Source organism: Caretta caretta, chromosome 22, assembly GCF_965140235.1.
Source record: "Caretta caretta isolate rCarCar2 chromosome 22, rCarCar1.hap1, whole genome shotgun sequence".
Classification (NCBI taxonomy): Eukaryota; Metazoa; Chordata; order Testudines; family Cheloniidae; genus Caretta; species Caretta caretta.
In genome coordinates this window covers 5012809-5040620 of record NC_134227.1, presented here as the reverse complement: position 1 = coordinate 5040620, position 27812 = coordinate 5012809, and the positions used below count along the sequence as shown (strand labels likewise).

At 46.1% G+C, this 27812-nt stretch overlaps 1 protein-coding gene across 4 annotated transcripts in view; it reads right to left on the bottom strand.

The window, feature by feature from the left end:
- The window catches only part of FEZ1 (fasciculation and elongation protein zeta 1), a 174872-nt gene that overhangs the window by 78544 nt on the left and 68516 nt on the right, over nt 1–27812 (bottom strand). For 3 of the 4 annotated variants that reach the window (XM_048827285.2, XM_048827283.2, XM_048827284.2), the window contains exon 4: nt 5214–5300. The exons of the other annotated variant lie outside the window; for it this stretch is intronic. In XM_048827285.2, coding sequence (XP_048683242.1) covers nt 5214–5300 — 87 coding nt within the window. The remainder of the gene's footprint in view (nt 1–5213; nt 5301–27812) is intronic. 4 annotated transcript variants of the gene reach the window in all.

Sequence of the window (27812 nt, the reverse complement as noted above, 5' to 3'; positions counted from 1 at the left end):
ACCTGACTATTTAATCACTAGCAAAGGAGCTGTGATCTGCTGTCTTATATAGAGAATGCAGTTTACATTTTAATTAAAAAAGAAAAGGTTGATGCAATAATAGAGAATGAAAATGAAAATATTAAGGCAATCACCAAAAAACCCCAGTTAAACAGGCTATTTCGTCAAACTACTTGCATCCAATCAAGATTACTCTGCAAATATTATTGGAGAAAAAGAGGGAATATTTATTTACATTATGTAATTTCTTTTCCCACCCTCAGACGTGGTGATTATTGTTAAGACTCTCAGCACCTGGATAGGAAAGCCATTCCACAAAGAAGGAATCATTTGCCTTTCTCCACCTCACGTTATGAGTCTCCTTCTGGTTGCCATTTAATTCATTGAACCATGTTCTCTCTTGTATTCTACCTCCTTTGCATCATCCTGGCTGTGCAAAGGGGCTGAAAACATCCCACTTCTCCCCAGAGACTGGGTTCAGTCCTAGTTATTTTAGTGAAACTGAAGAGCTGATGGGGTACCTGCACTCAGATCAGGACGTGTTGATAGTAATACATTTCTTTCCAGTTATGCTTAATTTTATAATGCACTACATCATTTGATTTTGAGATGGACTGTCCCTACAACCCCACTGTAGAATGTGTCTAGGGGACTCCGGGAAATCTGGGAAGGTAGGATTTAGGAAAAAATCTGAAGTAGTTCATGCTCCATCGACAAAAGCTGTTTTCCAGCCTTTCATCCAGTGATGAACCCATTCAGTTGCAGATTCTTTTCTCTTAAGAAGATGTGACTAACCCTCAGCACTGAGAGTAAAGTGTGTGTGTGTGTGTGTGAGAGAGAGAGAGAGACTCCCAGACAATTTGCATGTGAAATTGGGATTGTAAAGCCTGGGGTGGGATAGGCAGAAAGTAACATGGCTGACTACAATCAAAGGGTTTGGGATTAGAGCTGGGTAAATAATGCCTTTTTTTTGGTTCCCTGGTAATTTTGAAAAATAAAAACACATTTTGTTTCAGGTTCAATCAAAAACAATATTTCTCAAAATGTTTCAGAATCAAAAAGTGAAAAGATTGAGTCAAAATGAAACATTTGTTTCAGGAAAGGAAACAAGGACGAGAGTCACAAAACTGTAGAGGAGGAGCAGGTGGCAGGATTGCCTTTGTTATAAGCTTTAGCCAGAGGTGTGGGTACTCACTGGGGACGTGGGTGAGGCCTCCTCAATTGCCCTCTATCTAATGACTGTGGATGATGATGAATAGGAAAAAGACTCTGCAGCCTGGTACCCAGGCCACTGACGTGGGAGACTCTCCACTGACTATTTAATTATATATACACAGCGGCATGGCTACCCTCCAGCTCCTATGCGGAGGCATGGCCAGGCAGTTCTACACACTGTCCTGTCCACAGGCACCGCCCCTGCAGCTCCTAATGGCTGCAGTTGCTGGCCAATGGGAGCTGCGGGGGCGGCGTTTGGGACGGAGGCAGCATGCGAAACTCCCTGGCTGCCCCTACGCATAAGAGCCGGAGGAAGGACATACTGCTGCTTCCGGGAGCTGCATGGAGCCACGGCACACGTAGAGTGGGGCAAACCCCAGACCTTGCACTCTGGCAGGAGCTCGAGGGCAAGATTAAAACATCTGAAGGGCCGGATATAGCCTCTGGGCCATAGTTCGCCCACCCCTAGCTTAGCTAGTCGGTCCCCAGCCTGTAGCAGTGCATGGGATTCTTCCATCCTAAGTGCAGGACTCTGCACTTGTCCTTGTTGAACTTCCTCAGATTTCTTTTGGCCCAATCTTCCAATTTGTCTAGGTCACGCTGGACCCTATCCCTACCCTCCAGCATATCTACCTCTCCTCCCAGCTTAGTGTCATCTGCGAGCTTGCTGTGGGTGCAATCCATCCCATCATCCAGATCATTAATGAATATGGTGAACAAAAATGGTCCCAGGACGGACCCTTGGGGCACTCCGCTTGATACCAGCTGCCAACTAGATATGGAGCCGTTGATCACTACCCATTAAGCATGACGATCTAGCCAGCTTTCTATCCACCTTATAGTTCATTCATCCAATCCATACTTCTTCAATGTGTTTGCAAGAATACTGTAGGAGACCGTATCCAAAGCTTTGCTAAAGTCAAGGTATATCATGTCCACCGCTTTCCTCATATCCACAGATCCAAGTATCTCATCATAGAACGCAATCAGGTTGGTTAGGCATGACTTGCCCTTGGTGAATCCATGTTGACTGTTCCTAATCACGTTCCTCTCCTCCAAGTGCTTCAAAATGGATTCCTTGAGGACCTGCTCCATGATTTTTTCCGGGGACTGAGGTGAGGCTGACCGGTCTGTAGTTCCCTGGATTCTCCTTCTTCCCTTTTTTAAAGATGGGCACTATATTTGCCTTTTCCCAAACATCTGGGACCTCCCCCGATTGCCATGAGTTTTCAAAGATAATGGCCAATGGCTCTGCAATCACATCAACCAACTCCCTCAGCATCCTTGGATGCAGTGCATCCAGCCCCATGGACTTGTGCATGTCCAGCTTTTCTAAATAGTCCTTAACCTGTTCTTTCTCCACTGAGGGCTGCTCACCTCTTCCCCATACTGTGCTGCGCAGTACAGCAGTCTGGGAGCTGACCTTGTCTGTGAAGACCGAAGCAAAACAAGCATTGAGTACTTCAGCTTTTTCCACATTGTCTGTCACTAGGTTGCCTCCCTCATTGAGCAAGGGTCCCACACTTTCCCTGATCTTGTTCTTGTTGCTAACATACCTGTAGAAACCCTTCGTGTTACCCTTCACATCCCTTGCTAGCTGCAACTCCAATTGTGCTCTGGCCTTCCTGATTACTCCCCTGCATGCTCAAGCAATATTTTTATACTCCTCCCATGTCATCTGTCCAAGTTTCCACTTCTTTTAAGCTTCCTTTTCGTGTTTAAGATCAGCAAGGATTTCACTGTGAAGCCAAGCTGGTTGCCTGCCATATTTACTATTCTTTCTGCACATTGGGATGGTTTATTCCTGCACCTTCAATAAGGCATCTTTAAAATACAGCCAGCTCCCCTGGACTCCGTTCCCCCTCATATTAGCCTCCCAGGGGATCCTGCCCATCAGTTCCCTAAGGAAGTCATAGTCTGCTTTTCTGAAGTCCAGGATCCGTATTCTGCTGCTCTCTTTTCTTCTTTTTTTCAGGATCCTGAACTTGACCATCTCATGGTCACTGCTGCCCAGGTTGCCAGCCACTTCTACTTCCCCTACCAATTCTTCCCTGTTTGTGAGCAGCAGGTCAAGAGGAGTACAGTTTCTAGTTGGTTCCTCCAGCACAGGCACCAGGAAGTTGTCCCCAATACTCAACTTAAATAAATGTTTGGGGTCAAAATGATCCATTTCCTTTTGACATTACTGAGACATTTCAACTTCTTCAATTTGGTTGAAACCATTTTTCAAATTTGACATAAATTTGCAGATAGTTTCAGTTAATCTCAAATCGCATTTTTCAGTAATTTACCTATTTGTCCAAAAAATTTCACCCAGCTCTAGTCACGACACTGGACCAGGTTTATCTTATGTTCATAAGAACCACCAGTTTTTATCAAAGTGAGGGGTCGATCTAATCCAATATCCTGTCTCTGATGGTGTGACTCATACCAGATGTCTCAAAGGAAGGGTGAAGAAACCCCAGAGTTAACAATTTCAGAATAACCTGTCCCTTGGGGAAGTTTAATTGAATGCCCCTTTGTTCTGCATTATGCATCTTCTTTACCGTTCCCTTTTTGTGTACCTTTATCATGTCCCTTGTTATTCTTGTCACTGACTCAGTACATACAACCCATCTGCTTGACAGTTAGCCCAGCAAACTGGTTGTGTGTAAAGAACTGAAAATGGTCTTTTTCTCACCGGGGAATCAACTTCAAAGGGGGAAGGAAGGGAGCAGTCTGGATATTTGTGTAATGAAAGGCTTTTTCAACACATGACACCGGGTTGAGGGCAGGGGATGAAGCACTTCAACTAATATATAAAATAAAAATGCTGCTATAGAGACAGCTGTGTCCTCTTATTACATCCCTCTGCTGGCATTACAAGGCACAAAGCTTGCCTCTCTAAACAAACCTATAGCAAACGAGGAGACAGGTCGAAGAAGAATGTATTTGTCCATATTAGCCACAAAACCGAACCTCTCCAGTTCAGTTAATTTTAGCTCAGTGTGCACAAGTCCATACACACGGTAGAAGGGTCTGTCTACTCCAGTGTCCCCCCCATACCTCTTTATGTGCATGCATAACTTGTGGCACCAGCAATTACACAGAGACACTGATGAGCGACTGGGCCTATCCTTGCGTAATGGGACTGTTATTCAATTACATGGTAGCATTTACAATGAGGACTTTTGCCTTTCCCTGATGTGAAGGAGAGCACAAGTATCTTACAGTAAAGAGACAGACAATCACCCTTCCCTCAGCCCTTTTCCAAGACTACTGTACTTTCTGATCTGCTGAACACAATCATTGCAGAAAAGGCCATTTCCATTACTGTGTGAGCAGCATCACCATGATCCAGCTATTGTTGCTTTATAGTGTATCATTAATAGAAATTCATGAGTGCAACAAAGAGACATTCTACCTATGTTAAGCTTTGTCATACTGTTGACAGACTCAACCTCATTGCCATCCATGCAGGTAAAAATGCAGCTGTTCACCATATTAAGGGCTCCATCCTGGAGACCCTACTCCATCAAAACTTCTAGTTCAGTCCTATTTGAAGTTAATGGGAGCTTTGCTCAAGTTAGGACTTCAGGTCTAACTTCATAGTAAAGAATAGTGCTAATTACACTGCCCCTCCCTCCTTTGAACATCAACATTTCTTGATGTTTATTTACAAATAATTGCATTTTCCTATAAAGCCAAAGGCTAAGTGGTGGTTTATATGAGGACAGGCTCCCCTTTCACTCAGAAGAGAAGGGCCTTAGTTATTCTTAGGTTTCTTAGCATGCTGACTCCTGGGTTTCCCACTATTGCTATGGGCAGTTCCTTGTGGCTAACTTGCTTAGTGAGGGAAGGGGCTGTTGTGCTTAGTATAAGGGAGAATCTGTGTCTCTTACTATAGCAAAGGTGACCTTGACGGGGTGAGATTTGGTGCAAGGAAAATATCTTGTCAGAATTTCTCTCCTTTCAGAGAGAGAAAAGGCCAGGGCAAAAACTCAGGAAGGTTCATGTACCTGATCTGCTGTGAGTAGAGGCTCCTCATTAATACCAGAGTCATTTTCACTCTTCTCATTGAGCTCTTCCTCCTTCTTCTCGTGGATCTGAAGAAAAAACCCAAACCAAATTCTGATTGGTCAGCAGCAGGTATATTCCCGCTTGGGTCTTCAGTTTAGCATTGATTTTACTGCATGAATTACTACTCTCCCTCTAGATATCTGAGAAGCATCTGAAAATGAGGTTCACTGCTTCTTCAAAATCCAAGCATACTCCACCACTGAGATACAATAGAAGGCCATCATGCAGCATGCTTTGATATGTCAGACCATCTCGTACCTAGGAATGTGGGAGAAGAATGTTGTAGGAGAAGAGGGAATAACAGATCAAGTCAACAGAAAAAGTCTGAGGTGTGTCTGTGTAACCCATAATCAGCTTTAGTGCTGGTGATGTTCTAGATCTATTAGATTCCTATTAGATTCTTCTCACATAATGAGTTTTAAAATCATTCTATAGCTTTGTCATTTCAAACACCCTTACCAACATTTTGAAACTATTTATAAGAAATTGATCTCAAAGACCACAAAATGTCCCTATCTGGTAAATAGCAAAACTTATTGATCCGTGCATGTTTAGGCACAGAAAGGATTTTTGCCGCCTGATTTATGAGCTCAGTCCTACAAGCTGCTGAGCATGCTGGCCCTAATCCAGCAAAGCAATTAAGCACATGCTCAATTTTGAGCACATGAGTAGCCCTACTGAAACAAGCCTTCTATCCTGAAACAAGCCTTTTTCAGCCTTTAGCAGATTGGACCCTGCTTGCCAGAAGAGGATGGAATTAGGGCCAGAGGTCCCTCTTGATACGTTGATAGATAGGAAACAGTCACCACTATTCTCCTCATGCTAAAGGAAAGTATATTAATTATTACTATTTTAGTATTGTAGCACTCAGAGGGTACATCTAAACTACAAAAAGCCCTGTGGCAGCAACTCTCAGAGCCCAGGTCAACTGACTCAGGCTCGCGAAGCTTGTGCTACAGGGCTGAAATAGCAGAGTCCTGGCTCTGAGACCCAGTGAAGATACTGCTGGCCAAGTAAATCCAGGCAGTTTCTTTCAAAATAATAAAAGTTCTGGAAGTCCTGGATCTCTCAATGCATCCAGTCCAAATACATTGGTAAGTAAATGCTTTAATTGGAGATATTTCCATGCTCCAGAGCAGGGCAAGCCAAACTGTTGCTGAAGATCCACAAATGGTTTAAATTTATCATTTTCAGTTACCTGCAACACACTCATAATTCCTCTCACTATCTAATCCCTCCACATCAAGGTTTTACCACCGATTTTAAGGATGGGATTGCTCACTAGGATCATTCACCTCTATATGGAAGACTGCGTGGAAGCAGAGTTTTCTAGCCAGGTTTGACCAAGTTTGCTCACAGCTATGATTATGATAGCTCTGGAGCCAAAAAATCTAAAATAATTCAATTCTACAGTGCCTGAAAGGGAGAGAGGGTATACCAATTCTCGTTCAATCCGACCCCAAGGTGGAGCTCTAACGGTCATAAATATGGACGGCAGGTGGAGCCCCACTTAGGGGAGGCTGGCCCCCAGCTCTGCCCCTTCTGCCCCCCCCACCCCTACAGCCAGAGCCCTGAGACTCCCTGCCGCTCTGCCAGGGCCACAAGTCCCCGCCCCCTCAGCCAGAGGAGCCCCGCCCTGGCCAGAGACCCGAGCGCCACCCCCCTCCCTCCAGCCAGAAGAGTCCCGGGCCAGCTGAAGCCCTGAGCCTCCACCCACAACCCAGAGGTGTCCCGAGCCTCCCCCACATACACAAACCTGCCTGGAACTGCCCCAGCCCAGCCACAGCTGTGCTGTGCCTCCCCTCCCCAAGCTGCTGCAGAGAAAAGCCTCTCACCCTTGTCTGAAGAAGTTTTTGATATGTCCTATGCAGGTTCCAGGGCCACTAAGGAGGCAGTATTTGCTACTGAGCTTCCTGGGTCCACCCCCGCACTGCTCCTCGGCCGTTCCTGTTAACTGCTGGAAATGGCCCACCTTGATTATCACTACAAAAGGTTTTCTTCCCCACCCCCCACCCCGCCCCCCTGCTGCTAATAGCTCATCTTAAGTGATCACTCTCCTTACAGTGTGTATGATAACACCCATTTTTTCATGTTCTGTGTGTATATAAATCTCCTCACTGTATTTCCATTGAATGCATCCGAGATGAAGTGAGCTGTAGCTCACGAAAGCTCATGCTCAAATAAATTGGTTAGTCTCTAAGGTGCCACTAGTACTCCTTTTCTTTTTGTGAATACAGACTAACACGGCTGCTAATCTGAAACCTAGGAAGAGACAGGTATTAGTAGTGGGTGATTTGATCATTCGAAACATAGATAGGTGGATTTGCAATGACTGGAAGAACCACATGGTGACTTGCCTGCCTTGTGCGAAGGTTGCAGATCTCTCGAGACATCCAGATAGACTTATGTACCAAGGGAAGGTCATGCCTGACTAATCTAATCGCCTTTTATGATGAGATTACTGGTTCTGTGGATGAAGGGAAAGCAGTGGATGTATTGTTTCTTGACTTTAGCAAAGCTTTTGACACGGTCTCCCACAGTATTCTTGTCAGCAAGTTAAGGAAGTATGGGCTGGATGAATGCACTATAAGGTGGGTAGAAAGCTGGCTAGATTGTCGGGCTCAACGGGTAGTGATCAATGGCTCCATGTCTAGTTGGCAGCCGGTATCAAGTGGAGTGCCCCAAGGGTCGGTCCTGGGGCCGGTTTTGTTCAATATCTTCATAAATGATCTGGAGGATGGTGTGGATTGCACTCTCAGCAAATTTGCGGATGATACTAAACTGGGAGGAGTGGTAGATACGCTGGAGGGGAGGGATAGGATACAAAAGGACCTAGACAAATTGGAGGATTGGGCCAAAAGAAATCTGATGAGGTTCAATAAGGATAAGTGCAGGGTCCTGCACTTAGGATGGAAGAATCCAATGCACCGCTACAGACTAGGGACCGAATGGCTAGGCAGCAGTTCTGCAGAAAAGGACCTAGGGGTGACAGTGGACGAGAAGCTGGATATGAGTCAGCAGTGTGCCCTTGTTGCCAAGAAGGCCAATGGCATTTTGGGATGTATAAGTAGGGGCATAGCGAGCAGATCGAGGGATGTGATCGTTCCCCTCTATTCGACATTGGTGAGGCCTCATCTGGAGTACTGTGTCCAGTTTTGGGCCCCACACTTCAAGAAGGATGTGGATAAATTGGAGAGAGTCCAGCGAAGGGCAACAAAAATTATTAGGGGTCTGGAACACATGAGTTATGAGGAGAGGCTGAGGGAGCTGGGATTGTTTAGCCTGCAGAAGAGAAGAATGAGGGGGGATTTGATAGCTGCTTTCAACTACCTGAAAGGGGGTTCCAAAGAGGATGGCTCTAGACTGTTCTCAATGGTAGCAGATGACAGAACGAGGAGTAATGGTCTCAAGTTGCAGTGGGGGAGGTTTAGATTGGATATTAGGAAAAACTTTTTCACTAAGAGGGTGGTGAAACACTGGAATGCGTTACCTAGGGAGGTGGTTGAATCTCCTTCCTTAGAGGTTTTTAAGGTCAGGCTTGACAAAGCCCTGGCTGGGATGATTTAACTGGGAATTGGTCCTGCTTCGAGCAGGGGGTTGGACTAGATGACCTTCTGGGGTCCCTTCCAACCCTGATATTCTATGATTCTATGTGTAGTGCTGGGGAGGAGCCAGTGGTTGTGGTACATGTAGGTACCAACGACATAGGGAAGGATAGGAGAGAGGTCCTGGAGGCCAAATATAGGCTGCTAGGCAAGAGATTGAAGTCCAGGACCTCCATTCTCTTGTAGAATCCATGTGCAGAGCCAGTTAGACAGGCAGAACTGTAGGGTCTCAATGCATGGATGAGACAATGGTGTGGGGAGGAGGGGTTTAGATTTATTAGGAAATGGGGAAACTTTTGGGAAAGGGGGAGCCTAGACAGGAAGGATGGGCTCCACCTAAACCAAAATGGAACCAAATTGGCTGGCACTTAAAATTAAAAAGGTCGTTGAACAGTTTTTAAACTAAGGGCTGGGGGAAAGCCGACAGGTGCGGAGAAGCATGTGGTTCAGACAGAGACATCCCTTAGGGGAGGATCTATATATCCTAGTAAGGAGGAGAGGATGGAAGATAATAAAATATGGGTAGGATCTGATGAGAAACAGTCAAATGAAAAAGAGTCCCAGTCAATTATATCATGTAATGGCAGACAGCTAAAAAGTGACAAGTTCTTAAAATGCTTATATACAAATACTAGAAGTCTAAATAATAAGATAGGTGAACTAGAGTGCCTCGTATTAAATCAGGATATTGATATCATAGGCATCACAGAAACTTGGTGGAATGTGGATAATCAATGGGACACAGTAATACCAGGGTACAAAATATATCAGAAGGACAGAACAGGTTGTGCTGGTGGGGGGAGTGGCACTACACGTGAAAGAAAGCTTAGAATCAAATGAAGTAATAATCTTAAAGGAACCAAACTGTACCATATAATCCCTATGGATAGTAATTCCATGCTTAAATAATAGGAATATAGCAGTAGGGATATACTACCGACCACCTCACCAAGATGGAGATAGTGACTGAGAAATGCTCATGGACATTAGAGAGGCTATAAAAATTAAAAACTCAGTAATAATGCAGGATTTCAACTATCCCTAGATTGACTGGGTACATGTCACCTCAGGATGGGATGCAGAGATAAAGTTTCTTGATTGGAAAAAGGCCCATATTTAAAAAAGGGAAGAAGGAGAATCCAGGGAACTCCAGACTCACCTCAGTCCCCAGAAAAATCATGGAGCAGGTCCTCAAGGAATCCATTTTGAAGCACTTGAAGGAGAGGAAGGTGATCAGGAACAGTCAACATGGATTCACCAAGGGCAAGTCATGCCTGACCAACCTGATTGCATTCTATGATGTGATAACTGGCTCTGTGGATGTGGGGAAAGTGGTGGACACGATATACCTTGACTTTAGCAAAGCTTTGGATATGGTCTCCCACAGTATTCTTGCCAACACATTGAAGAAGTATGGATTGGATGAATGAAATGTAAGGTGGAAAGCTTTGGATACGGTCTCCCACAGTATTCTTGCCAACAAGTTAAAGAAGTATGGATTGGATGAATGAATGAACTATAAGGTGGATAGAAAGCTGGCTAGATTGTCAGGCTCAATGGATAGTGATCAATGGCTTAATGTCTAGTTGGCAGTGCCCCAGGGGTTGCTCATGGGGCTGGTTTTGTTCAACATCTTAATTAATGATCTAGATGATGGTTTGGATTGCACCCTCAGCAAGTTCTCAGATGACACTAAGCTGGAGGAAGAGATAGATACACTGGAGGGTAGGGATAGGGTCCAGAGTGACCTAGACAAATGGGAGGATTGGGCCAAAAGAAATCTGAGGAAGTTCAACAAGGACAAGTGCAGAGTCCTGCACTTAGGATGGAAGACTCCCATGCACCGCTACGGGCTGGGGACCAACTGACTAAGCGGCAGTTCTGCAGAAAATCACCTGGGGATTACAGTGGATGAGAAGGAGGATATGAGTCAAGAGTGTGCCCTTGTTGCCAAGAAGGCTAACAGCATATTGGGCTGCATTAGTAGGAGCATTGCCAGCAGACTGAGGGAAGTGATTATTCACCTCTATTCGACACTGGTGAAGCCACACCTGGAGTATTACGTCCAGTTTTGGGCCTCCCATTACAGAAAGGATGTGGACAAATTGGAGAGAGTCCAGTGGAGGGCAATGAAAATTATTAGGGAGCTGGGGCACATGTCTTCTGAGGAGAGGCTGAGGAAACTGGGTCAGGGGGGATTTGACAGCAGCTTTCAACCACCTGAAGGGGGGTTCCAGAGAGGATGGAACTAGGCTGTTCTCAGTGGTGGCAGATGACAGAAAAAGGAGCAATGGTCTCAAGTTGCAGTGGGGGAGGTCTAGGTTGGATATTAGGAAAAACTATCTCTCTAGGAGGATGGTGAAACACTGGAAAGGGTTACCTTGGGAGGTGGTGGAATCTCCATCCTTACAGGTTTTTAAGGCCCGGCTTCACAAAGCCCTGGGTGATATGATTTAGTTGGGGTTGGTCCTGCTTTGAGCAGGGGGTTGGACTAGATGACCTCCTGAGGTCTCTTCCAACTCTTATCTTCTATGATTCTATGATTGACACCTTAAATGACTTATTCTTCGAGTTGCTGAAATCCTGAAACCCACAAGAGGAGAGGCAATTCTTGATTTAGTCCTAAGTAGAGAACAGGATCTGGGTCGAAGAGGTGAATATAGCTGGACCACTTGGTTATAGTGACCATAATATAATTAAATTTAACATCCCTGTGACAGGGAAAACACCACATCAGCTCAACACGGTAGCATTTAATTTCAGAAAGGGGAACTACACAAAAATGAGGAAGTTACTTAAACAGAAATTAAAAGGTACAGTGCCAAAAGTGAAATCCCTGCAAGGTGCATGGAAACTTTTTAAGCACAGCATAATAAAGGCTCAACTTAAACATATACACCAAATTAAAAAACATAGTAAGAAAACCAAAAAAGTGCTACCATGGCTAAACAACAAAGTAAAAGAAGCAGTGAGAGGCAAAAAGGCATCCTTTAAAAAGTGGAAGTTAAATCCTAGTCAGGAAAATAGAACGGAGCATAAACTTGGGCAAGTAAAGTGTAAAAATATAATTAGGAAGGCCAAAAAAGAATTTAAAGAACAGCTAGCCAAAGAATCAAAAGTAATAGCAAGAAATTTTTTAAGTACATCAGAAGCAGCAAGCCTGCTAAACAACCAGTGGGGCCACTGGACGATCAAAATGCTAAAGGTGCACTCAAGGACAATAAGGGTGTGGAGAAACTAAATGAATTCTTGGCTTCGGTCTTCATGGCTGAGGATGTGAGGGAGATTCTCAAACCCAAGCCATTCTTTTTAGGTGACAAATCTGAGGAACTGTACCAGATTGAGATTTCATTAGAGGAGGTTTTGGAACAAATTGATAAATTAAGTCACCAGGACCAGATGGTATTCACCCAAGAGTTCTGAAGGAACTCAAACATGAAATTACAGAACTACGAATTGTGGTATGTAACCTCTCATTTAAATCAGCTTCTGTATCAAATGTCTAGAGGATAGGTAATGTGACACCAATTTTTTAAAAAGGGCTCCCAAGGTGATCGCGGCAATTACAAGCCAGTAAGCCTGACTTCAGTACTGGGCAAACTGGTTAAAACTATAGTAAAGAACAAAATTCTCAGACACGTAGATGATCATAATTTGTTGGGGAAGAGTCAACATGGGTTTTGAAAAGGGAAATCCTGCCTCACCAATCTACTAAAATTCTTTGAGGGCGTCAATAAGCATATGGACAAGGTGGATCCAGTGGATACAGTGTACTTAGATTTTCAGAAAGCCTTTGACAAGGTCCCTCACCAAAGGTTCTTACGTAAAGTAAGCTGTCATGAGATAAGAGGGAAGGTCCTCTCATGGATTGGCAACTGAATAAAAGATAGGAAACAAAGGGTAGGAATAAATGGTCAGTTTTCAGAATGGAGAGAGGTAAATAGTGGTGTCCCTCAGGGATCTCTACTGGGACCAGTCCTATTCAACATATTCATAAATAATCTGGAGAAAGGTGGCAACATTTGCAGATGATACAAAACTACTCAAGATAGTTAAGTCCCAGGCAGACTGCAAAGAGCTACAGAGGGATCTCACAAAAGTGGGTGACTGGGCAACAAACTGGCAGATTAAATTCAATGTTGATAAATGCAAAGTAATGCCTATTGGAAAACATCATCCCAACTATACATATCCAATGATGGGGTTTGAATTAGCTGTCACAGCTCGAGAGAGAGATCTTGGAGCCATTGTGGAAGGGAACATAGCCCAGCTATTTTTAATCACCCTGGTTGGTGGGGTGTGATCATATGTTTAATGTAATGTTTACTATGTGATATGATTAATGTAATAGTCAGGGAGAGTACGGGAAGTTATGTTACAAATGTCAAGACCCTTAGTGCTTGTCAGGGGATAATTACTCAAGTGGGAAATGAGGAGCAATCAGGGCCGGCTCTAGGATTTTTGCCGCCCCAACATGGCCACCCCTGCTTTTTTTTCGTGCCCCTCCACCCCAACTCCGCCCCTTCCCAACACCTTCCCCAAATCCCAGGCCCCGACTCCTCCCCTGGGCGTGCTGCATTTCCCGCCCCCATTGCTTCCTGCGGCTCCCTCCCCCCCCCGCAATCCCCCGCCCTAGCTCACCTCCGCTCCTGAACACGCCGCCACTCCGCTTCTCACCCCCTCCCTCTCAGGCGAGGGAGAGGCAGTGCATTCAGGGGAGCAGGCAGAGGTGAGCGAGGGTGGGGGGGAGCGCAGGAAGTAATGGGGGGGGGGTAGAGGAACTGCTCCCTGCCCCAGCTTGCCTCTGCTCCACCACCGCCGCCTCCCCTGAGCACACCACCGCTCGGCTTCCCCTCCCTCCCAGGCTTGCTGCATCAAACAGCTGTTTGAGCACGGCAAGCCTGGGAGGGAGGGGGGAGAAGCAGAGTGGCAGCGGCGCGCTCAGGGGAGCCGGCGGAGCGGAGGCGAGCTGGGGCGGCGGGGGCACATTTCCAGGGGCGGCCTGGCCAGCGCCAGAATGCCGCCCCTAGAAATGTGCCGCCCCGAGCACCTGCTTGTTTTGCTGGTGCCTAGAGCCGGCCCTGGGAGCAATGAGACTGTCTAAATGCAACTGTAAATATAAGCCTAACTTCCACCAAAGCAGAGTGTTAAAAATCCAGGAGACTAAATTAAATAATAATATAAAGGAATAGTTGAATAAAAAGTATCAAAGGAACAAGTGGAAAAACCCTCCACTTACCAGAAAATGCCGAAAGCTTCCTTTTCTTCACAGGTCTTAGAGACCGTAACCATGCATTTTGGAGTTTATATCTGTAATCTGCCAGGCCAACAGTCTCTGTGCTTTTAATTTGTAATTTCTAAGATAACATGTTGCTGAAAAACCGAAGGAGAAGTGCTTATAGCTCTGGGTCTGAGAGAAAAGGGGAAGTAGGCAAAACAAATTGCTTCTAACCTGCATCTGGCAGAATTATATTAAAGGTAGGGATCCATAAGACATCTAATTGCATATATATGTAAAATATTTAAATTTAGAGATAAGGTTCAGCATCCTTTTAGACAAGGCTATGTATAATGTACATGTACAAAGTAAAGCAAACCCTGCTTCTTACCCCTCTAATCTGTAAGTGGTGGGAGAAGCAGTAGGAAAAGGAGAAAGGGTAACACCCTTAGCTGAAATTCAAGCATTGAGTATTTGTATTGTCTGGTTATTTGCATGTTTATATTAGCCAAACTGTAGCCACAAACTTATTTCACATCTTCAGTTGTTAATTAATATATTCCTGATTTAACCTCTCAGCGGTTGTGCATCATTATTCCAAAAATAGGTATCAAATTATTTGCAATTCTGAACTTGCCTAATACAGTAAAGGAAGCCAGCAACGTATAATCTTTCTGCTTTACATAGGAAGCAACGAATCCTTTAATAAGCAAAATATAGCAGTCTTTGCTACCCACAACATGAATTATGATTATTGTTATAGGTCTTAATTCATCAAAATAAAATGTTCCACTTATCTCTTGCAATTTTCCCTTACATTTCCTAAATATATAAAGCATGTGTTAATCTTTTCTTTTTAACCCATTAATGGTTTAATCTAGGGTGTAAAAATTCAAGGAAAACATCTTTGGCTGCCGACTAAATTATGTAACTTATTTTATATGCAACCCAGAATGTAAACCAGGACAATGAACAATTTCAACCCTTAGTTTTCCTGAACCTGCTCTAAACAGCAATACTTAATCCAGGTATGTCAGCCTCAGGATCAGCAGGTCCCTGTTCCCTGGATAGCCAAACAAAGGCTACTCCAGGCCAATCAAGACACTTGACACCAATTAACCAGTTAAGGTCGTTAGGCTAATAGAGACAGGTGGAACCAATCAAGGTCTCACTCAGGCTGCTTAAAAGCTCTCCTTTCCAGTTCCCTTGGGAGGGCTGAGGTGAACGGAGCTGGAGGAGGAAGCATTGCTGCACCCTGAAGGTGAGGGTGAAGCCAGGAACAGGGAATCAAAGAAGCATTTAGCAGTGGAGGGAAAGTCACCAACACTGCTACCATTAGGGTCCCTGGGCTGGAACCCAGAGTAGAGGGTGGGCCTGGATTCCCCCCTCCCCTACTCTGCAGAGATCCATTCAGAGGCCGAACTGTGCCTACTGAGCTCTATGGAGCAACACAGACTGTGGAGTGTTTCCCCCTCCCATCTCCCATACTGGCCTGTGATGAAAATAGCTCCATAGACTGTGACTCTGGCCACGACACTGTGAAAGGAAGGTCACATTGGGGCCTTAGTGAATTTCTGAGGCCCCTGGATCAGCCAGGAAGCGCGGGACCCACAATTACAGGCTCAGAACTTTGTCACACTAGATCATGATTTTTTTATACTCTGGCGGAGTTTTTGTTGCAATAACAATAGTTTTGTGTGCAAAGGTTTGAATAAAAATATTAACAGTAAAACATTTTTCTTTGTGGTACCACACTATTTCAATATTCTAATTAGGGTTTAGCCTCCATGAGTGTATTTCTATAAAACAACAATGCTGCTTCAATCTCTGCAAAAGTCAGTCATAAATACAGGTGGCTGTGTGTGTGTGTGCCCAGTTGTTTGACAGAACCCACAGAGAAATTCATTGAGCAAACCATCGTAATATTAATGTAGAATTAATTGCTATATTATAGCTTCTATGTTTTATTATATGACAATACATTGGTTACCTGTAGGGCTCTGCCAAATTCACAGGCCATAATGGTCAATTTCATATAATCACAGAAGGTTAGGGTTGGAAGGGACCTCAGGAGGTCATCCAGTCCAACCCCCTGCTCAAAGCAGAACCAGCCCAACTAAATCATCCTACCCAGGGCTCTGTGAAGCCTGACCTTAAAAACCTCTAAGGATAGAGATTCCACCACCTCCCAAGGTAACCCTTTCTAGTGTTTGACCACCCTCCTAGTGAAATAGTTTTTCCTAATATCCAACCTAGACCTCCCCCACTGCAAATTGAAACTATTGCTCCTTGTTCTGTCATCTGCCGCTACCGAGAACAGCCTAGTTCCATCCTCTTTGGAACCCCCCCTTCAGGTAGTTAAAGGTAGCTATCAAATCCCTCCTGACTCTTCTCTTCTGCAGACTAAATAACCCCAGTTCCCTCAACCTCTCCTCGTAAGTCATGTGTCCCAGCCCCCTAATAATTTTCGTTGCCCTCCGCTGGACTATCTCCAATTTGACCACATACCTTCAGTGGGTGGGGAGGAAGGGAGGACCAAAACTGGATGCAATACTCCAGGTGTGGACTCACCAGTGCCAAATAGAGGGGAATAATCACTTCCCTCAATCTGCTGGCAATGCTCCTACTAATGCAGCCCAATATGCCGTTGGCCTTCTTGGCAACAAGGGCACACTGCTGACTCATATCCACCTTCCCGTTCACTGTAATCCCCAGGTCCTTTTCTGTAGAACTGCTGCTTAGCCACTCGATCCCCAGCCTATAGCGGTGCATGGGATTCTTCCTTCCTAAGTGCAGGACTCTGCACTTGCCCTTGTTGAACCTCATCAGATTTCTCTTGGCCCAATCCTCCAATTTGTCTAGGTCAGTCCGGACCCTATTCATACCCTCCAGCGTATCGATCTCTCCGCCCAGCTTAGTGTCATCTGCAAACTTGCTCAAGGTGCAATTAATCCCATCATCCAGATCATTAACAAAGATGTTGAACAAAACCAGCCCCAGGACCGACCCCTGGGGCACTCCGCTTGTGTCATAAATATAAAGGGAAGGGTAAATCCCTTTAAAATCCCTCCTGGCCAGAGGAAAAATTCTCCCACCTGTAAAGGGTTAAGAAGCTAAAGGTAACCTCGCTGGCACCTGACCAAAATGACCAATGAGGAGACAAGAGACTTTCAAAAGCTGGGAGGAGGGAGAGAAACAAAGGGTCTGTGTCTGTCTGTTTATATGCTGGTTTCTGCCGGGGATAGACCAGGAATGGAGTCTTAGAACTTTTAGTAAGTAATCTAGATAGGTATGTGTTAGATTATGATTTCTTTAAATGGCTGAGAAAGGAACTGTGCTGAATAGAATGACTATTCCTGTCTGTGTGTCTTTTTTGTAACTTAAGGTTTTGCCTAGAGGGATTCTCTATGTTTTGAATCTAATTACCCTGGAAGGTATCTACCATCCTGATTTTACAGAGGGGATTCCTTTACTTCTATTAAAAGTCTTCTTGTAAGAAAACTGAATGCTTTTTCATTGTTCTCAGATCCAAGGGTTTGGGTCTGTGGTCACCTCTGCAAATTGGTGAGGATTTTTACCAAACCTTTACTAGGAAGTGGGGTGCAAGGGTTGGGAGGATTTTGGGGGGAAAGACGTGTCCAAACTACATTTCCCAGTAAACCCAGTTAGAGTTTGGTGGTGGTAGTGGAGATCCAGGGACAAAGGATAAAATTAATTTGTACCTTGGGGAAGTTTTAACCTAAGCTGGTGAAAGTAAGCTTAGGAGGTTTTCATGCAGGTCCCCACATCTGTACCCTAGAGTTCAGAGTGGGGGAGGAACCTTGACATGGTGGCAGAGTGGTGGGATTAACCTGAAATCCTTTTCAGATCAATTTGAGATTTTTTGAACCAGAAAAACAGATTTTAAAAAGGAAATATTTTTTTTCCTTTGGGGCTGCTGGAAAGGAGGTCCAACTGAAAGCAGCTAGTTTTTTCTCTGCTTTAGAGCCAGAGCAGAGACAAAAGGGAATTGTCTTTTTCTGTAGGCTGACAATCACTATCAGAGAATAGGTATCCTATTCCAGCACAACAAAATTTTACAAGCCAAGTTTTGTTTATTTCTAAACCTTGGGTGTAAAGTTAGTTAAAAACAGAGAGATTAGGATGACAGACTCCACGGCTCAACAAAAGCTGGAATTAGCCAGATTTCAGGCTGATGAAAAACAAAAGGAACATGAAAGACAGAACTCATGTGGATGGAAAACGAGGTATAGGAGGCTGCCCACAGGAGGGAAATGGAGGTAAGGAAGCATGTGGAGGAGGAGAAGGAAAAAGAGAGGAAGCAGGAACTGGAGATGGAGAAGGTAAAGGCTCAGCAGAATATACCAACAAACCCTAGCAATCCTTCTCCAAGTACCACTTCCCATCCCAGAAAGTTCCCCACATACAAGGCAGGCGATGATACTGAGGCCTTCTTAGAAAACTTCGAAAGCGCCTGCCTTGGGTACAGCATCTCTACCGACCAATACATGGTAGAGCTGAGGACGCACCTCAGTGGACCCTTAGCTGAGGTGGCGGCTGAAATGCCTAAAGAACACATGAACAAGTATGAACTGTTTAAATCCAAGGCGAGAGTCAGAATGGGGATAACACCCGAGCATTCTCATCGGAGGTTCAGAGCCCTAAGGTGGAAACCAGACGTGTCATTTACCCAACATGCCTACCACATTGTGAAACATTGGGATGCCTGGATATCAGGAGCAAGTGTTGAATCTCCAGGAAATTTGCCCTTCCTAATGCAAACGGAACAATTCTTAGAGATGTTTCAGAGGAACAGCCGTGTTAGTCTGTATTCGCAAAAAGAAAAGGAGTACTTGTGGCACCTTAGAGACTAACCAATTTATTTGAGCATGAGCTTTCGTGAGCCACAGCTCACTTCATCACTTCATGAAGTGAGCTGTGGCTCACAAAAGCTCATGCTCAAATAAATTGGTTAGTCTCTAAGGTGCCACAAGTACTCCTTTTCTTTTTGCGAATTCTTAGAGAGTGTTCCTGAGGAAATAGAAAGATACATCCTAGATGGGAAGCCCTAAACTGTAATCGAGGCAGGAGAGATTGGAGCCAGATGGGTAGAAGTGGCAGAGAAGAAGAAAACTGGTCGCAGTTGGAGCAGAGACCAGAAGGGACAACCCCAGACCACACCCTATTACCGGGGGCCGCCCAAAGCCCCACCTACCTCCCAAAGAACTCTCCAGACCCCTTATCGTCCCACCACCCCGTTCTCCAGCAACCCACCTCGCCCCAGTGACCCGTCAGCTGGACGATGTTTTAAATGTAATGAGCTGGGGCATGTAAAGGCCAACTGCCCCAAGAACCCCAACAGATTACAGTTCATTGCATTGCACTGCAATCACACCAGAGATCCGCACGCCCAGATACCTCCAAGATACCCTTGGAGCAGAGGGAAACTGAGTGTGGGCGGGAAGAAGGTCACGCGTGGAGGGACACCGGAGCACAAGTGTCAGCTATCCATGCTTCCTTAGTGAACCCCAATTTAATCAACCCAGAGATCCAAGTGACGATTCAACCCTTCAAGTCCAACTCTTTCGATTTGCCTACAGCCAAGTTGCCTGTCCAGTACAAGGGCTGGTCAGGAACGTGGACTTTTGCAGTCTATGATGATTATCCCATCCCCATGCTGTTGGGGGAAGACTTGGCCAATCATGTGAAGCGGGCCAAGAGGGTGGGAATGGTCACCTGCAGCCAAGCTAAACAAGCCGTGAGGACTAGCTCTATTCCGGAAACTTCTATCAGGACCCGGTCAGAGGTGATGGACCCAGACCCCAGGCCAATGTCTGCAACAGCAGTTGTGGATCCAGTCCCAGAGACCCAGATGGAACCAATCCCAGAACCAGCGGAACAACCGCACCAGACCCATTGCCAGAACTGAATCCAGTACTTGCAACCTCAACACAAAAGGGCCCCACCGAACCTGAACCAGCAGCAGCCCATAACCCTACACAAGAGGCTCAGCCAGAGCCTGAACCCCAACATAGTGTCCCAGCAGAGAGCGGTTCACAGTCAATGGAAACAGCCCCATCCCCTACATCGCTTCCAGAGGGACCAAGCATAGGTCCACAATCCAATGAGGAACTGATGTCTCCAGCATCAAGGGGACAGTTCCAGATCGAACAGGAAGCAGATGAAAGCCTCCAGAGAGCTTGGACAGCGGCACGGAGCAACTCTCCGCCTCTCAGCTCTTCTAATCGATCCAGGTTTGTTGTAGAAAAAGGACTTTTATACAAGGAAACTCTTTCTGGTGGACACCAGGAAGACTGGCATCCTCAGAGACAGTTGGTAGTTCCAACTAAATACCGGACCAAGCTCTTGAGCTTAGCCCACGATCATCCTAGTGGCCATGCTGGGGTGAACAGGACCAAAGACCGTTTGGGGGGGTCATTCCACTGGGAGGGAATGGGCAAGGATGTTTCTACATATGTCCGGTCTTGTAAAGTATGCCAAAGAGTGGGAAAACCCCAAGACCAGGTCAAAGCCCCTCTCCAGGCACTCCCCATCACTGAAGTTCCATTTCAGCAAGCAGCTGTCAATATTCTGGGTCCTTTTCCAAAAAAGACACCCAGAGAAAAGCAGTACGTACATACTGACTTTCATGGATTTTGCCACCCGATGGCCGGAAGCAGTAGCTCCTAAGCAACACCAGGGCTAAAAGTGTGTGCCAAGCACTAGCAGACATTTTTGCCAGGATAGGTTGGCCCTCTGACATCCTCACAGATGCAGGGACTAATTTCCTGGCAGAAACTATGGAAAACCTCTGGGAAGCTGATGGGTAAATCACTTGGTTGCCACTCCTTACCACCATCAAATAAATGGCATGGTGGAGAAGTTTAATGGAACTTTGGGGGCCATGATATGTAAATTCGTAAATGAGCACTCCAATGATTGGGACCTAGTGTTGCAGCAGTTGCTCTTTGCCTACAGAGCTGTACCCCATCCCAGTTTAGGGTTTTCCCCATTTGAACCTGTATATGGCCGTGAGGTTAAGGGGCCATTACAGTTGGTGAAACAGCAATGGGAGGGATTTACACCTTCTCCAGGAACTAACATTCTGGACTTTGTAACCAACCTACAAAACACCCTCCGAACCTCTTTAGCCCTTGCTAAAGAAAACTTACAGGAGGCTCAAAAAGAGCAAAAAGCGTGGTATGATAAACATGCCAGAGAGCGTTCCTTCAAAGTAGGGGACCAGGTCATGGTCTTAAAGTCGCTCCAGGCCCATAAAATGGAAGCATCATAGGAAGGGCCATTCATGGTCCAGGAGCGCCAGGGAGCTGTTATTTATCTCATAGCATTCCCCACCGCCAACCGAAAGCCTAAGGTGTACCATATTAATTCTCTAAGCAGCAGTTCTGCGGAAAAGGACCTAGGGGTGACAGTGGACGAGAAGCTGGATATGAGTCAACAGTGTGCCCTTGTTGCCAAGAAGGCCAATGGCATTTTGGGATGTATAAGTAGGGGCATAGCCAGCAGATCGAGGAACATGATCATTCCCCTCTATTCAACATTGGTGAGGCCTCATCTGGAGTACTGTGTCCAGTTTTGGGCCCCACACTACAAGAAGGATGTGGATAAATTGGAGAGAGTCCAGCGAAGGGCAACAAAAATGATTAGGGGTCTGGAACACATGACTTCTGAGGAGAGGCTGAGGGAACTGGGATTGTTTAGTCTGCAGAAGAGAAGAATGAGGGGGGATTTGATAGCTGCTTTCAACTACCTGAGAGGTGGTTCCAGAGAGGATGGTTCTAGACTATTGTCAGTGGTGGAAGATGACAGGACAAGGAGTAATGGTCTCAAGTTGCAGTGGGGGAGGTTTAGGTTGGATATTAGGAAAAACTTTTTCACTAGGAGGGTGGTGAAACACTGGAATGCGTTACCTAGAGAGGTGGTAGAATCTCTTTCCTTAGAAGTTTTTAAGGTCAGGCTTGACAAAGCTCTGCCTGGGATGATTTAATTGGGGCTTGGTCCTGCTTTGAGCAGGGGGTTGGACTAGATGACCTCCTGAGGTCCCTTCCAACCCTGATATTCTATGATTCTCTAAAGCCCTTTTATACCAGAGAATTAAAGGTTTGTCAGTGTACAGCCCAGGGAGGAGACGACACTGAGTGGCCTGAAGGTGTCTACTACGAAGGGAAAAGTGCTGGTGGTGTGGAAGAGGTGAATCTCTCCATGACCCTTGGGCGTATGCAGCGACATCAGATCAAGGAGCTGTGCACTCGCTATGCACCGACATTCTCAGCCACCCCAGGACTGACGGAACGGGCATACCCCTCCATTGACACAGGTAATGCTCACCCAATTAAAGTCCAACCTTACCGGGTGTCTCCTCAAGCTAAAACTGCTATAGAACGGGAGATCCAGGATATGTTACAGATGGGTGTAATCCGCCCCTCTGGAAGTGCATGGGTATCTCCAGTGGTTCTAGTTCCCAAACCAGATGGGGAGATACGTTTTTGCGTGGACTACTGTAAGCTAAATGCTTTAACTCGCCCAGACAACTACCCAATGCCATGCACAGATGAACTATTAGAGAAACTGGGACGGACCCAGTTCATCTCTACCTTGGACTTAACCAAGGGGTACTGGCAGGTACCGCTAGATGAATCCGCCAAGGAAAGGTCAGCCTTCACCACACATCTTGGGCTGTATGAATTTAATGTACTCCCTTTCGGGCTGCGAAATGCACCCGCCACCTTCCAAAGACTTGTAGATGGTCTCCTAGCGGGATTAGGAGAATATGCAATTGCCTACCTTGACGATGTGGCCATATTTTTGGATTCCTGGGCAGAATACCTGGAACATCTACAAAAAGTCTTTGAGTGCATAAGGGAGGCAGGACTAACTGTTAAGGATAAGAAGTGTGAAATAGGCCTAAACAGAGCGACTTACCTTGGACACCAGGTGGATCAAGGAACTATCAACCCCCTACAGGCCAAAGTGGATGCTATCCAAAAGTGGCCTGTCCCAAAGTCAAAGAAACAGGTTCAATCCTTCTTAGGCTTGGCCAGTTATTACAGACGATTTGTACCGCAATACAGCCAAATCGCCACCCCACTGACAGACCTAACCAAAAAGAAACCGCCAAATGCTGTTCAGTGGACCGAAGAGTGTCAGAAGGCCTTTAACCAGCTTAAAGTGACACTCATGTCTGACCCTGTACTAAGGGCCCCAGAGTTTGACAAACCATTCCTAGTAACCACAGATGCGTCCGAGTGTGGTGTGGGAGCAGTTTTAATGCAGAAAGGACTGGATCAAGAATTCCACCCTGTGTGTTTCTCAGCAAAAAACTGTCTGAGAGGGAAAGCAACTGGTCAGTCAGTGAAAAAGAATGTTACGCCATTGTCTACGCTCTGGAAAAGCTACGCCCATATGTTTGGGGACGGCGTTTCCACCTGCAAACCGACCATGCTGCGCTACAGTGGCTTCATACCACCATGGGAAATAACAAAAAACTTATTCGGTGGAGTTTAACTCTCCAAGATTTTGATTTCGACATCCAACACATCTCAGGAGCTTCTAACAAAGTGGCTGATGCACTCTCCTGTGAAAGTTTCCCAGAATCAACTGGTTAAAATCGTCCTTGAGATGTGGAAAATATTGTTAGTATAGTTAGAGGTGCATGTGTCTTATTAACTCTGTTTTTCCTAGAGCTCCAGGAAGAAACTTTGAGTAATTACTCGGCTTCTCTGAGTAATTACTTCATCTCCTGAGGAAGCTCATAGTAGGAAGGTAATATGGATGGGGAGTGTTCAGTTGTTGTGACCTGCACTGGATGTGCCATGTTTGTCTTTCTTCCACAGGACAGAAGCGACTTTGTCTGTACAAAGTGCAAGCTGGTCTCCATATTGGAAGAGAAGGTTCAAGGTCTGGAGCAACAGGTATCGACCCTGCGTTGCATAAGAGAAACTGAAGATTTCCTGGACAGACGTCAGGATATGCTTCTACGGGCACAAGGTTCTGAAGATTCAGAGCAGGCTGCGCAGCGGAGACAGGAGGACGGTGAAGAAATTTGGCAATATGTGACCTCCAGAAGAAGAAGGGGGAACGTCCATGTACCAGCAACGCAGATAGAGGTAAGTAACCGTTTTCATGTCCTCTCCACAGGTACCATTGCGGGGAGTGGCCCAGATGATACGTCTGGGGGAAGGGAGAAGAAGGAGACTCCACCAGTTGAAAGGCATGAGATGCACTGTCCTAAGGTTGGGTGTTCCACGACCACCACTCCCAAGAGAAGGAGGCAGGTGGTGGTGGTCGGGGACTCTCTCCTCAGGGGGACTGAGTCATCTGTCTGCCGCCCTGACCGGGAAAACAGAGAAGTCTGCTGCTTGACAGGGGCTAAGATTCGCAATGTGACGGAGAGTCTGCTGAGACTCATCGAGCCCTCAGACCACTACCCCTTCCTGCTTTTCCACATGGGCACCAACGATACTGCCAAGAATGACCTTGAGTGGATCACTGCAGACTACGTGGCTCTGGGAAGGAGGATAAAGGAGTATGAGGCGCAAGTGGTGTTCTCGTCCATCCTCCCCGTGGAAGCAAAAGGCCGGGGTAGGGATCATCAAATCGTAGAAGTCAATGAATGGCTACACAGGTGGTGTCGGAGAGAAGGCTTTGGATTCTTGGACCATTGGATGGTGCTCCAAGAAGGAGGAGTGCTAGGCAGAGACAGGCTCCACCTAACGAAGAGGGGGAAGAGCATCTTCATGAGCAGGCTGGCTAACCTAGTGAGGAGGGCTTTAAACTAGGTTCACCGGGGGAAGGAGACCAAAGCCCTGAGGTAAGTGGGGACGTGGGATACTGGGAGGAAGCACGAACAGGAGAGCGCAAGAGGGGAGGGCTCCTGCCTCATACTGAGAACAAGGGGTGATCAGCGGGTTATCTCAAGTGCCTATATACAAATGCACAAAGCCTGGGAAACAAGCAGGGAAAACTGGAGGTCCTGGCAAAGTCAGGGAATTATGATTAGATTGGAATAACAGAGACTTGGTGGGATAACTCGCATGACTGGAGTACTGTCATGGATGGTTATAAACTGTTCAGGAAGGACAGGAAGGGCAGAAAAGGTGGGGGAGTTGCACTGTATGTAAGGGAGGAGTATGACTGCTCAGAGCTCAAGTATGAAACAGCAGAAAAACCTGAGAGTCTCTGGATTAAGTTTAGAAGTGTAAACAACAAGGGTGATGTCATGATGGGAGTCTGCTATAGACCACCAGACCAGGGCGATGACGTGGACGAGGCTTTCTTCGGGCAACTCGCAGAAGCTACTAGATCGCACGCCCTGGTTCTCCTGGGCGACTTCAATCATCCTGATATCTGCTGGGAGAGCAATACAGCGGTGCACAGACAATCCAGGAAGTTTTTGGAAAGCGTAGGGGACAATTTCCTGGTGCAAGTGCTGGAGGAACCAACTAGGGGCGGAGCTCTTCTTGACCTGCTGCTCACAAATCGGGAAGAATTAGTCGGGGAAGATAAAGTGGATGGGAACCTGGGAGGCAGCGACCATGAGATGGTCGAGTTCAGGATCCTGACACAAGGAAGAAAGGAGAGCAGCAGAATACAGACCCTGGACTTCAGAAAAGCAGACTTTGACTCCCTCCGGGAACTGATGGGCAGGATCCCCCGGGAGAATAACATGAGGGGGAAAGGAGTCCAGGAGAGCTGGCTGTATTTTAAAGAATCCTTATTGAGGTTACAGGGACAAACCATCCCGATGTGTAGAAAGAATAGTAAATATGGCAGGCGACCAGCTTAGCTTAACAGTGAAATCCTTGCTGATCTTGAACACAAAAAAGAGGCTTACAAGAAGTGGAAGATTGGACAAATGACCGGGGATGAGTATATAAATATTGCTCGGGCATGTAGGAATGAAATCAGGAAGGCTAAATCACACCTGGAGTTGCAGCTAGCGAGGGAAGTTAAAGAGTAAGAAGAAGGGTTTCTTCAGATATGTTGGCAACAAGAAGAAAATCAAGGAAAGTGTGGGCCCCTTACTGAATGAGGGAGGCAACCTAGTGACAGAGGATGTGGAAAAAGCTAATGTACTCAATACTTTTTTTGCCTCTGTCTTCACGAACAAGGTCAGCTCCCAGACTGCTGCACTGGGCAGCAGAGCATGGGGAGGAGGTGGCCAGCCCTCTGTAAAGGAAGAAGTGGTTCGGGACTATTTAGAAAAACTGGACATGCACAAGTCCATGGGGCCGGATGCATTGCATCCAAGAGTGCAAAGGAATTGGCAAATGTGATTGCAGAGCCATTGGCCATTATCTTTGAAAACTCATGGCGAACGGGGGAAGTCCCGGAAGACTGGAAGAAGGCTAATGTAGTGCCCATCTTTAAAAAAGGGAAGAAGGAGAATCCTGGGAACTACAGGCCAGTCAGCCTCACCTCAGTCCCTGGAAAAATCATGGAGCATGTCCTCAAGGAATCAATTCTGAAGCACTTAGAGGAGAGGAAAGTGATCAGGAACAGTCAGCATGGATTCACCAAGGGCAAGTCATGCCTGACTAATCTAATTGCCTTCTATGATGAGAACTGGATCTGTGGATGAAGGGAAAGCAGTGGACGTGTTGTTCCTCGACTTTAGCAAAGCTTTTGACACGGTCTCCCACAGTATTCTTGTCAGCAAGTTAAAGAAGTATGGGCTGGATGGATGCACTACAAGGTGGGTAGAAAGTTGGCTAGATTGTCGGGCTCAAAGGGTAGTGATCAATGGCTCCATGTCTAGTTGGCAGCCGGTATCTAGCGAAGTGCCCCAAGGGTCGGTCCTGGGGCCAGTTTTGTTCAATATCTTCATTAATGATCTGGAGGATGGTGTGGATTACACCCTCAGCAAGTTCACGGATAACACTAAACTGGGAGGAGTGGTAGATATGCTGGAGGGTAGGGATAGGATACAGAGGGACCTAGACAAATTGTAGGATTGGGCCAAAAGAAATCTGATGAGGTTCAACAAGGACAAGTGCAGAGTCCTGCACTTAGGACGGAAGAATCCAATGCACTGCTACAGACTAGGGACCGAATGGCTAGGCAGTAGTTCTGCAGAGAAGGACCTAGGGGTGACAGTGGACGAGAAGCTGGATATGAGTCAACAGTGTGCCCTTGTTGCCAAGAAGGCCAATGGCATTTTGGGGTGTATAAGGAGGGGCATTGCCAGCAGATCGAGGGACGTGATTATTCCCCTCTATTCGACATTGGTGAGGCCTCATCTGGAGTACTGTGTCCAGTTTTGGGCCCCACACTACAAGAAGGAAGTGGAAAAATTGGAGAGAATCCAGCGAAGGGCAACAAAAATGATTTAGGGGTCTGGAACACATGACTTCTGAGGAGAGGCTGAGGGAACTGGGATTGTTTAGTCTGGGGAAGAGAAGAATGAGGGGGGATTTGATAGCTGCTTTTAATTACCTGAAAGTTGGATCCAAAGAGGAAGGATGTAGACTATTCTCAGTGATAGCAGATGACAGGACAAGGAGTAATAGTCTCAAGGTGCAGTGGGGGAGATTTAGGTTGGATATTAGGAAAAACTTTTTCACTAGGAGGGTGGTGAAACACTGGAATGCGTTACCTAGGGAGGTGGAATGCGTTACCTAGGGATGATTTAACTGGGAATTGGTCCTGCTTTGAGCAGGGGGTTGGACTAGATGACCTTCTGGGGTCCCTTCCAA